Below are 12,402 nucleotides of genomic sequence, written 5' to 3'. Positions count from 1 at the left end.
GGGTACAAAGATAATACACATTAAAATTGTACAATGGTGCTTGGATCTTTACATCTATGGCTCACATTGGTCTTGACATCCAGAATAAAATTCCAGTGTTGTCAGTGGGGCCCATCCCAACGTCTTCACTCTTTCACTTATATAGCTGCAGGATATCTAGTTTACAAGCCTGCAACTGCTCAGACCAGGTATAGAGGGTGGGTCCCGGCTGCCTGCAGGGGATATAGTTACAGTATGTGTCAGTCAAGGTAACACATTTACATGCTCCTTATTCTTGACTCTTGCCTATTCCTCTCTATTAAACTTCTATATCGATACTTATGTGGGAACAGTAGCAACAACTATGGTGGATGTTAGAATGAATCATCATGAGGCATCCAGGCGACGAGTAATGGACTAGTAGGACATTAGCTCAGAGGGTACATGACGTTATGTATTGCTTGGCTGCAAAGGAGAAACTTCCTGTCTCATAATACAGACAAGTATAAATACACTGATTCACAAACATAGACACATATGTACTGCACGATCTATGGAATATATACAGACACATGGATCACCCACCAAACAGGAGAATGGCCATAATTGCCTATGTGCATCAGAATCAGGAGGTCTGGAACATGCTCGTCAAATGAAGTCATGATTAACTCTTAATGTTTGTTATTATATATATATATATATATATATATATATATATATAATCATATATATATATATATATATATATATTGTGAGGTAGCGCTGTCATTCACATAGGGGATTCTCGCTTACCCGCCACAAAACCAGATCCGGCACGGGTTTTCCATAAAACCATTATAGTCCATGTGGTTTATTTATGCAGCATAAACCAAAGCAAGCAACATAACGTTCATATCAGCATAGTGTCCTTGACAGAGCTTCTCTCTGTCCTCCTTGTGGTCACACAGGTTGGCACACACGGGTTCTTCAGCCTCATAGTTATCTCACCCATGTCCAGGTTTCTTCATGGCTGTTTCTCCATGCTGCAGACATCCATTCCCTCCAGGAAATCACCAGGCACGGTGCAGCCATTACACACAGCCACTCCACATGCTGTTAGCCAGGAGACACATCTCCCAGCGGGACCTTTCACAACAAACCAACCAGGTCCCTGCATTCACCACATGTGACCTACCCTGGCCACCTTATATGGTCCGTAGCCACGCCCACCACCACTTGTTATTTCTCACTTTGAAAGAATAGGAGCTGTTCTGCAAGACAAGACAGCAGCCGCTACACACTCAATGGAGATGAATTCTGCAGCTCTGTTCAAGGTGTTTACATCCAGCCTTATCCCGATCCGATGTTTACATCCAATTTCAAATTGATGACTTATCATGTGAATACTTCCCTAAAATTTGGTACTACTGGGAAATCCCTTTGAAGAAGCTGTCCGATTTATTAAACTGGCTTCACCTGATAGAGGGGAGTCCAAATTTTTTGGCCACAACAGAATCCAATTTCAAAGGTTGTTTCTTGCTCTAGACGACCTTCTATGTCCCATCCTGCTCCACAGAACTAACTGATTAAAATGAGAACTGTGTAGTACATTACTTCCCCTGTGGAGGTGCTGCAGCGAAATTGAAAAGTTACTACCTGGTTCCCTCACGGATCCTAGATAATTGTTGGGAGGCTGGAGGGAAAATAATTTATGTTTACTGATGATTTATATTTATTGTAAGAGAAATTAACAAATTCATACAATGAAAATGAAACTAATTAAAAAACAAATCAATATCTGAATGGTTTTCCATATAGTATAATCCTGGCCTCAGTAAGGGCACCCAAATGTATCACCATCATTGCTAATCTAAGTGGTCTGTCTTCTATATCTACTTTTGTCCTTCAGGACTTTGGAAGAGGGGCTTCCCGCTGTGATACAAAGACAGATCTACTAGCTAATGGTTGTCTACACGAATACATTGAATACCCAGTCAGCGAAATTAGTCTTTCAGCCAACATACCGCTGAGTGACAAAGGTTCAGGCGGGGAAACTGAAAAGATCACCCAGATGACCCCACAGAAGATTGAACTGTTTCTAAGACCAGGTAAAGGAGCATCAAGACATCTGCTATTATCGTGCAAGCCTTAGATTAATCATAATATGGCATCTGATCTGGATATGGAGTAATGTAATGTGGGAAAGACTTAAAGGGATTGTCTAGATTAGAAAACTGTAGGAGTGAATTCTGAGTTAGGTTTCCCTTCTTCTTGTGGCTACAAAGAATTCCTTTTACTCTGGAGAACCAGGCTTATTTTTCTGATTTCAATGTAAAATATATGTAATACTATAGTTGCCCTGCAGAGGCACTGCAGGGAAATAGAACACTTGTTGCAAACTTTCCCCACAGATCACAACTGATCATATGGAATTTGAGTAGCTGGAGACCATATAAACATAAAAAAGGATTTTTGAAGTAGAAAACCTATGTTATTCCTCTCTATCATGTTGCATGCCATCGCAAAACACTGGGGTGAAATATTCATTACTGATATATTGGGGGCATGATTAGTACCGTGATTTAACAAGTGACCAATAGAAGTAAACAATATTGAAAAATGAGACATTGATAGATGTGCTTAATTTTTCCCATTAGATGATTCTAAGGTGTTCACGGTACAAGTTCGGCAGGTGGAGGACTACCCCGTTGACATCTACTATCTTATGGACTTGTCTTACTCTATGAAGGATGACTTGGAGAGTATCCAGACACTAGGCACAGAACTGGCAAAAAGAATGAATAAAGTGACCAGCAACCTGCGAATCGGTTTTGGAGCTTTTGTTGACAAGCCCATGTCACCATATATGTATGTCTCTCCTCCAGAAGTTATCACCAACCCATGCAGAGAGTAAGTACTAACAGGTTTCCCATTTTATTTAAAGGAAAGCTGTCTGTAAGATCAATTTCAACCATACCGCAGACTGCGCATATGGGCACGTAGGTCTTTAAAATGCAATGTAATGCAATCCATCGTCTTCTTTATATTTTCTATCTGTTGCTGTATTCCCAAGTAATTAGCATTTTTATTCATATGCAAATGAGATATTAAGTTCTTTGGGCCTCAGAGAGCATCTGTCTCCAGGTTTAGCCGATAAGAGGTAAGGCCACCACCTTTCACGGCTGATATACAGTGCATCATTCTATAATGCCGAATATCTGCCTCCAACCTGATCTGAAAGAGAAGAAAAAGAGCATTTATTATACTCACCGTTGGGTCGGTCTGGTCTGATGGGTGTCGCAGATCTTGGTCCAGCGCCTCCTTTATTCTTGCGATACCCACCTCCTTCTTGCTTCATGTGGATGACGTGACCCTACTGTATATCAGGCCTGGAAGGTGGTGGTCTAATCTCACATCAGTCAAACCTGGTGACAGGTTCGCTTTAAGGAGACTCTGCCCCGATGTTATTCTGTCGAGCACCAGCCTCTTTAGCTCAATTGAACACCCAATGTCTGTGTGATGTCAGGCACCAGACAGAAACATTAGACATCATCAATGAAGCTAAAGAGGTTGGTGCTGGTTAAGGAAACTCGGGAGGCAGTGTCTCCTCACAGGGAACCTGTCATGCAAAAAAATGCCATTGACCTGCAGATAGGGTGTTAATTTGCAGGCTAACAGCGTTCTGCAGCTATGCGGCCGCCACACTGAAAGCCCGGCTACCAGGAGGATATTAACTTTATTCCTCCTGGCAGCCTCAGTACAAAGTGATTGGCGACTCTAACCATCCCCCCGCATTGACTGACAGCTAGGCTCTACAGTGCATCAGTACAGTTCAGTCAGTCAGTACCGGGGTGCAGTTACAGCGGCCAATCACTGTATACTGAGCGGGGACTAAAGCCGCGCAGGCTGCTCTTCTATGGCTGAATGCTGGAGGCTGCTGGAAGGAATAAAGTTAATTTTCTCCCAGTAGCCAGATTATCAGTGCAGTGGTCGCATGACTGGAGAACGCTATTGAACTCCAGATTAACCCAATATCTGCTAATTAATAGCTATTTTTGACATGACAGGTTCCCTTTAAGTGCTATGTCACAGAGCAAAGCACTTAGCATCGAATTTGCATATGAATGAAGACACACATTTCTCAGGAATGCAGTATAATACAGCCACATGGAAAAGCATGGATTCATGTTTCCCTTAAAAGACTTGTGCTCTGCAATCAGTGTTACAGTATAGTTTCTACAATACACCATTTTTTGTAGTTGTTTTGTGGGAGAGAGGGTCCCCGCCGAGTGTCCGGGTCGGAACCAAGGGGACCGTCACCTGGGTTCCGGGGGAAACTGTTTCTGGGGGACAGAGTTCAGGGACGGACCATGGAGACTGACAGGTGGGCTGGGGGAGGCGGGAGCCAATATAAAAGAGGCGGGGAACAAGAGTCACAGTGAGTCAGCAGAACGAGACAGAAGGAGCAGGAGACCGTGGGAGTGACTGAGAGCCAGAGCGACTCACCGGAGCCAGGAAGGAGGCCAGAGACAGGAGAGATACTCCCGCTGGACATCAGTGGGATGGCGCCGAGATGACCGCCCGAGAACCGCTGCCCCGCGGCCGCTGCCGCCTTCCTCCAGCCCGCGGCTGCGACCTGCCCGTGGTCACTCGCGGCCGTTGTCGCCTCGCTCCTGCCCGCAGTTGCGGCCTGCCCGCGGACACCAGCGGCCGCTGCCGCCTCACTTCAGCCCGAGGCTGCGGCCTGTCTCCCACCACCCCGCTTCTACCCATGGCCGCGGCTAGTTCTGTGCCGTCGGCGGCTACCACTATCCCTCTCCAGTCCGCGGCAAGGGCCGGGCCGTTGCTCGCCGCGGGTCCTCCGTTGCAGTCGCTGGCTGCGCAGGTGGTCTGCCAGCCGCCACCCCGCATCGCCGCTGCTTGCCCCTATCCGGGGGCTGCGGCCCATCTGTCCAAGGACTCCTCCAGGGCCTGTTGTGCCCCTGCTTCACTGGAGCGTTGGAATGCTCGAAGACTACGAAAGATCTTCAGCGGCTGGGCCCAGCGGCTGCTATGCCGAAGAACCATCGTCTGGGACGCCGAGGGACGTCGAGCCGGTTAAGTGACACTATATAGTTAAGGACCCGTAGTCGGCCATACCACGGCCATACCGCGGCCCTCGGTTGCTTAGACTATCCCTGCGGATAGTTACCTATAAACCTATAAAAGTTGTTACCAAAAACACAGAACTGTCTCGCGTCTCAACCTGCTAGTACCACATTTGGCGTAGTCGGCAGGATGCAGTCTCCGAGCGTGGACAATGAGGGCCCCCGGCCCAACATTTCTTTGGGGGCTATGCTAAGCAATCTACCCAGGTTCCAGGTTCACCGGCAGCAATGCTATGCTGTGGGGCTGGACGGAGCAAATGCGTGGGTTATTTAGGATGCATCCGCTTACCCCTGACTTAGAGGCAGAAGTGGCCCTGATGGCGTTGGACGGGGATGCCCAGGATTGGCCCCGGGGGCAGCAAAACACCTTCGTCAGGGTGTTACAGATCTTAGAAGAGACCTATGGGGACCCGACCAATGTGGGGGAACTGAGAACCCGGATGTTTAGTCGCATGCAGAAAGAGGTTGAAACAGTGACCCAGTATATGAATGTTTTGCAGGAACTGTTTTTAGCCATTGAAAAGAAGGATTGAGTCAGCGTGGGGACAGTGGACGTAACATTACGTGACCTGTTAGTGACCGGGTTATGAGACACCCTGACAAGACAGGCTTTGCGAGAGCAGGTGCGAGTGGACCCACATCTGACCTTTGCAGAAATAAGGAAGGAGGCACGTGTTCGGGAACAGGAGCAAGAGGAGACTGTCCCCGTGGGGATGGCTCAGAGTATCAAAGTATCCGTAAGCACCCTGGGCAAACCCCACTGGGTACAAGAGGTGAAGTGTCACGCTCGCGCCTTGGCTGAATGGCGCGAGCCGGGGGGTTGTGGCCCCACTGTGCCACAAACCAGACTACCCTGGAAGGGGCGTAACTACGGCAGCTTCCTTGGTCTTCACTGGAGCCTCTGATGGTGAGGTCAGGTTTGTGCGGCAGGTAGCTGCCGGGTGCCACTCCAGGGTGGTGTCTGGCTGTGGCTGCTGATCCCACTCGGGAACAGGACACCTTGACAGTGGATATAGACAGGCAGGCAGGTGGATACGACAGGCCCGGCTGAGACACAGGGCAGGCGGGCACGGCCTGGAGACACAGGACAGGCGGGCACGGCTTGGAGACACCGGACAGGCGGGCACGGCTTGGAGACACCGGACAGGCAGGCACGGCTTGGAGACACAGGACAGATTGGCGTGGTATGAAAAGGAGCAGGTAGGGACCTGTTCACACAGCAGGTGTAGGCAGGAGGGAGTGGTGTATGCTGGAACAGGATCTGGACCTGTTCTCACAGGAGGTGTAGGCAGGAGGGAGTGGTGTATGCTGGAACAGGATCTGGACCTGTTCACACAGGAGGTACAGGTATGGATCTAGGCAGGAAGGAATGGAATATGAAGGAACAGGTTTGGGCCTGTTCACACAGGAGGTGCAGGTATGGATATAGGCAGGAAGGAATGGAGTATGAAGGAACAGGTTTGGGCCTGTTCACACAGGAGGTGCAGGTAGACAGAGCCGCAGGAGTGCAGAGCAGGCAGAGCCACAGGAGGTGCAGGTAGACAGAGCCGCAGGAGTGCGGAGCAGGCAGAGCCGCAGGAGTGCGGAGCAGGCAGAGCCGCAGGAGTGCGGAGCAGGCAGAGCCGCAAGAGTGCGGAGCAGGCAGAGCCGCAAGAGTGCGGAGCAGGCAGAGCCGCAAGAGTGCGGAGCAGGCAGAGCCGCAAGAGTGCGGAGCAGGCAGAGCCGCAAGAGTGCGGAGCAGGCAGAGCCGCTAGAGAGCTGTGCAGGCAGAGCGGCTAGGGAGCCGTGCAGACAAAGCTGCGAGCGTGCAGATGCACAGATAAAGAGGACACAAGGAAAGACACGGCAGGGAAGGAACCACAAACAAGGAGACTGACAGACAGAGGTAAGACTGAGTTCAGACAGAGGCACAGGGACAAAGACACAAGGACCAGGATATTCAGCCTCCTGGCAGGCAGACAGAGTATGGACAAGGTACAGGGAACAAGACTCAAGGGCCAGGATATTCAGCCTCCCGGCAGGCAGACAGGGTACAAGGCAAGACTAGAGTAATCCTCCAAAGAAGGAGACAGACAGAACAGGGCCTGGCTTCCTCAGCAGCGGAATACTAACTGAGTATAGACATTGCTCAGGCAATGTTTCAGTGGGAGTGGCGAAACTAAATAGTCAAGGGCTCCAGGTGGTTGGTCAGGGACAGATTACCCAGGTGCACCCAGACTGCATAAGAACCAGAGAGTTCAGGCGCCGCCCCCCTATACACACAGTCAGGAAACATGGAGAGCAAGCAGGAAAACAAGAGGCATAGCACATGGAGCTCAGGGCTGGCAACAGACAGATTTCACAGCATGGTTTGAAGGAGAAAGTAAGTTGGTGCGCGGGGGATGGGAGGCCATGCCGTGATGCCAGCAGGGTTGTTACAGTACCCCCCCTTTACGGCCCCTCTTCCTCAAGCCTGCCAGAATGACCTGAAGAAGGAGTATGGGACCACACACAGTCCAGGTTGACACGACATCCTTCACGTAGGGTGGAATATGTGTGCCATCAGGAATCCCAGAGTGCCAAGCTTCTTGGTGCCCGATGGAGTCAGCTTCCAACACCGAGGGTATAAGGACTTGGATCTCTTCCTCCAGAGTGGAAGAAAGCAGGGACCTGGAAGCCTCAGACTTGACCCCTACATCAGCCGGCCAGCTGGAAACCGAAGAGACCTTTACCGAGTCCAACTTCAGCCCGATATCCCAAGAAAATTGGACCTCCTCCTCCAGACGGGTAAAAAACAGAGATGCATAGGCCACTGTTCTCACCTCTTCATCCACCTGCCACATGGAAGTTGGAGGCATACATACGGGGAGCCACCTCCGCCTGTTACCCGGAACAGACTGGACCACTTCTTTCAAGTAGGCGAACGAGTACTGCTTAATCCTGGGACCTTCACCCACAGACCATAGAGGAGCCGAGGGCATCCACTCAGGATCAATCTTCAGCCCATTATCCTGGGGAAGACTATCAAGTGTCAGGGATGTTCCTGAGGACTGGTCACTGGTATGGTCACCGGAGGTGTACGGAGAGGGCGCCACTGTTTTCTTTTCTTCAGTGACATCAGTACACCATGGCTTGATAGCCGGCAGATCAGGTGGAGAAGGAGACGATACAGAAGACTGACCTTGCAGTAATGAAACTAGACACCTCTGTTGGCTAGGCAGATCCAAATACAGCACCATGCTGGGTCTTTGGACCGGAAGGGGCAATAGAGTGCCCGGCTCAAAACGACCGGTGGGCAAGTTGGTCAGCAGGTGGAAGACAAATGTCTCTGTGTATAATGCTCCGATTAGGAGCTGTAGTTGACCCCTCAATGCTGGACTGTTCACAAGTAGGGCTCGGCCATCACCAAACCCCCTGCATGGATTCTGGAGCGGTGGAGCAGGAACCATGCACAGACTTCGTCTGGCTTGTAGCTTGCATACATCTGCACGGCCGAAACTCCCACAAGGCACCGGAACAGTCACAGACTTTAGTAGCGAGGAGGTACTCTCACCAAGGGCAGTCTCTCCTACTGGCCCAAGGTTCTGGAGCTTTGGCTTCACAGGGCTGAGACCATCAGGATGTTCCTTCTCAGGACTGGCCTCTGGCGACAACCTTGCCAGCCCCTTTTTCTTAGACCTCTTGGATCTTGCATGGGGGGCTGCTTTGGCAGGCTGAGGAACAGATGGGTAATGGATGGTCACAGACGGAGAAGATGAATTGGCCACAGGTCTCTTTCGTCCGATCCGTTCCTGGAAGCTAGGAGGGGAAGACTTTTCAGGAGACACTGTACCAGGCTTGTCAAAGGCTTTGCAGAAGGCCACCAGGAAGGCCGGTAAGCTCGAGGTGATGGGATCCCCTGCTTCCCAAAGGGGGTTGAGCCACTGCAACGCATCTCCTGTTAGGTAGGACATTAGTAATCCTACCTTTACCCGATCGCTGGCGAAGTAGGGAGCATGCCATTGAAAATAGCGTAGGCACTGCTCCATAAAGGCACGACACTGCTTGGGGTTCCCATCATATCTTGGCGGGTCCGAGGGAGGTTCAACTTTAGGTATGCCAGCCTCTAGTTGAGCAAACAGTCTATTGGAGACCACAATGGTGGGTGGAGCAGTGAAGGATTGGGCTTCAGACCGGGTAAATTTATTTGGTTGCCCATACTGGCAAAAAAGTTCATCTTGCTCCGAGGGCGAAAGGACATGGGACTCAGCGGGGACCATGGCCTGAGCAAACTGTCACGCTCGTGCCTTGGCTGAATGGCGCGAGCCGGGGGGTTGTGGCCCCACTGTGCCACAAACCAGACTACCCTGGAAGGTGCGTAACTACGGCAGCTTCCTTGGTCTTCACTGGAGCCTCTGATGGTGAGGTCAGGCTTGTGCGGCAGGTAGCTGCCGGGTGCCACTCCAGGGTGGTGTCTGGCTGTGGCTGCTGATCCCACTCGGGAACAGGACACCTTGACAGAGGCTATAGACAGGCAGGCAGGTGGATACGACAGGCACGGCTGAGACACAGGGCAGGCGGGCACGGCCTGGAGACACAGGACAGGCGGGCACGGCTTGGAGACACCGGACAGGCGGGCACGGCTTGGAGACACCGGACAGGCGGGCACGGCTTGGAGACACCGGACAGATTGGCGTGGTATGAAAAGGAGCAGGTAGGGACCTGTTCACACAGCAGGTGTAGGCAGGAGGGAGTAGTGTATGCTGGAACAGGATCTGGACCTGTTCTCACAGGAGGTGTAGGCAGGAGGGAGTGGTGTATGCTGGAACAGGATCTGGACCTGTTCACACAGGAGGTACAGGTATGGATCTAGGCAGGAAGGAATGGAATATGAAGGAACAGGTTTGGGCCTGTTCACACAGGAGGTGCAGGTAGACAGAGCCGCAGGAGTGCGGAGCAGGCAGAGCCACAGGAGGTGCAGGTAGGCAGAGCCGCAGGAGTGCGGAGCAGGCAGAGCCGCAGGAGTGCGGAGCAGGCAGAGCCGCAGGAGTGAGGAGCAGGCAGAGCCGCAAGAGTGAGGAGCAGGCAGAGCCGCAAGAGTGAGGAGCAGGCAGAGCCGCAAGAGTGCGGAGCAGGCAGAGCCGCAAGAGTGCGGAGCAGGCAGAGCCGCAAGAGTGCGGAGCAGGCAGAGCCGCAAGAGTGCGGAGCAGGCAGAGCCGCAAGAGTGCGGAGCAGGCAGAGCAGCTAGGGAGCTGTGCAGACAGAGCTGCGAGCGTGCAGATGCACAGATAAAGAGGACACAAGGAAAGACACGGCAGGGAAGGAACCACAAACAAGGAGACTGACAGACAGAGGTAAGACTGAGTTCAGACAGAGGCACAGGGACAAAGACACAAGGACCAGGATATTCAGCCTCCTGGCAGGCAGACAGAGTATGGACAAGGTACAGGGAACAAGACTCAAGGGCCAGGATATTCAGCCTCCCGGCAGGCAGACAGGGTACAAAGCAAGACTAGACTAATCCTCCAAAGAAGGAGACAGACAGAACAGGGCCTGGCTTCCTCAGCAGCGGAATACTAACTGAGTATAGACATTGCTCAGGCAATGTTTCAGTTGGAGCGGCGAAACTAAATAGTCAAGGACTCCAGGTGGTTGGTCAGGGACAGATTACCCAGGTGCACCCAGACTGCATAAGAACCAGAGAGTTCAGGCGCCGCCCCCCTATACACACAGTCAGGAAACATGGAGAGCAAGCAGGAAAACAAGAGGCATAGCACATGGAGCTCAGGGCTGGCAACAGACAGATTTCACAGCATGGTTTGAAGGAGAAAGTAAGTTGGTGCGCGGGGGATGGGAGGCCATGCCGTGATGCCAGCAGGGTTGTTACATGAAGCAAGAGATATTAAATAGGTATTAAAGGTGAATTGGCCGAAGCCAAGAAAGAGCCCACAAGAAGTCGGCCAGGGCCGGGTAAAGGAGGCATGAACCATCGCGGCCCTCACCCAAGTCGGTCCCCACGACCATTCGCCTGCTACGATTGTGGAGAATTGGGACACTCCGCCCGAGAGTGCCCACGTTCCAGGGGAAACCCGCCCCGCTGGCCAAGAAGAGCAGAGGACCCTGAGCCTTGGAGACGCCGCCCGGAGCCCACCACACGGGGTGGAGGAAGTCATGAAGACCTGGTCGCGTGGTGCCCAGTGGTATGGGCAGAGATCGAAGGCCGTGCCGTACGATGCCTAGTAGATACGGGATCGCAAGTAACGACCATGCCAGAGACTTATTTTTGGCAGCATTTTCCCGAAGCAGTGAGACCTCAGTGGGGGTCCGTGATAAAGTTGGTAGCCAACAACCAGCTACCAGTTCCTGTCGTCAGAGAAGCCTGGATGCAGATTTCGATAAGCGGCAAATCACTCGGCCGCCGGAGAGTGGTCCTGACTCAGGGAGACACAAACAGCAAACATCCGGTTACTCTGGGTATGAACATACTACGAGAGTTCGGCAACCTCCTCCTCAATGAGCCCACACAAGAGACTCTGAGCCACTGGGGTTCTTGCGCGGCTCAAGGGCAGGTCTTCCAGCGGTTGGTGCGGGAGGCGCGAGTGCTCCAGGAGTGCCAGGTGGGTGAGACGATGGGCAAAGTCATCACGCCGGCGGCTCCTCCGCTCGTGCTTCCTCCAGGGCCGACGGTGATGGCCCTGCTGATCCGTGCCCCGATGCCACTGGAGGGCGTGGAGGTGCAGGTGGAACCATGCTACTCAGAGAGCCTGCACCCTGGCATACTGGTAGCCCGCTCCCTGGCCACGGTGCGGGAAGGGACCGTCCTGGTGCGTTGTGTCAACCTGGAAGACCAAGATATCGCCTTGAAGCCCCGGGCCAAAATGGCCAAACTAGTAAGGCCTTTGGAGGAGATGCTGCCGGACCCCGCTGTCCAGTTGAAGGTGCAGCCCGAAGATCCTTGGGCAGTAACGATACGGACTTTACAGACTGCCGTATCCTCGACCCAGGAGAAAGGTCGAGCCATCCTGGAGAGCATGCTGGCAGAACTTTCCGGCCTAGCGCCAGCCCAACTTCTCCAGGTAGACACTTCTCGGACAATATTACAGTGTCTTCGCCAGTCATGAGGATGACTTTGGATGTACCACGGCCATCACGCATGGGATCCCCATGGCAGGAGCGACCCCCATCCGGGAGCGATACCGGCAAATTCCACCGCAGCTATACCAGGAACATGGAGTAATTGGACTCCTGCGCCGATGGGTGGCCACCGGCAAATTGCCCACTGGCTCACAGAGACAGACTTTGACCCAGGATATGTTGCTGATGTTGCGGCAGTGGGAGA

General features: G+C 52.3%; 1 protein-coding gene and 1 long non-coding RNA gene across 2 annotated transcripts in view; one reads left to right on the top strand and one right to left on the bottom strand.

Moving 5' to 3' along the window:
• Positions 1-12,402, top strand: part of ITGB3 (integrin subunit beta 3) — a 118,066-nt gene that overhangs the window by 29,721 nt on the left and 75,943 nt on the right. Inside the window, exons 3-4 of the mRNA XM_073582338.1 lie at positions 1,868-2,066; positions 2,616-2,868. Coding sequence (XP_073438439.1) covers positions 1,868-2,066; positions 2,616-2,868 — 452 coding nt within the window. The remainder of the gene's footprint in view (positions 1-1,867; positions 2,067-2,615; positions 2,869-12,402) is intronic.
• Positions 1-12,402, bottom strand: part of LOC141096006 (uncharacterized) — a 120,707-nt gene that overhangs the window by 97,924 nt on the left and 10,381 nt on the right. The gene's annotated exons all lie outside the window — the stretch shown is intronic.

The sequence above is a fragment of the Dendrobates tinctorius genome, unplaced genomic scaffold (genome assembly GCF_039654945.1).
Source record: "Dendrobates tinctorius isolate UK_male_01 unplaced genomic scaffold, ASM3965494v1 ptg000071l, whole genome shotgun sequence".
Taxonomy (NCBI): Eukaryota; Metazoa; Chordata; class Amphibia; order Anura; family Dendrobatidae; genus Dendrobates; species Dendrobates tinctorius.
Note: the sequence above shows the minus strand (reverse complement) of the source record. Positions and strands in the feature narration are given on the sequence as shown.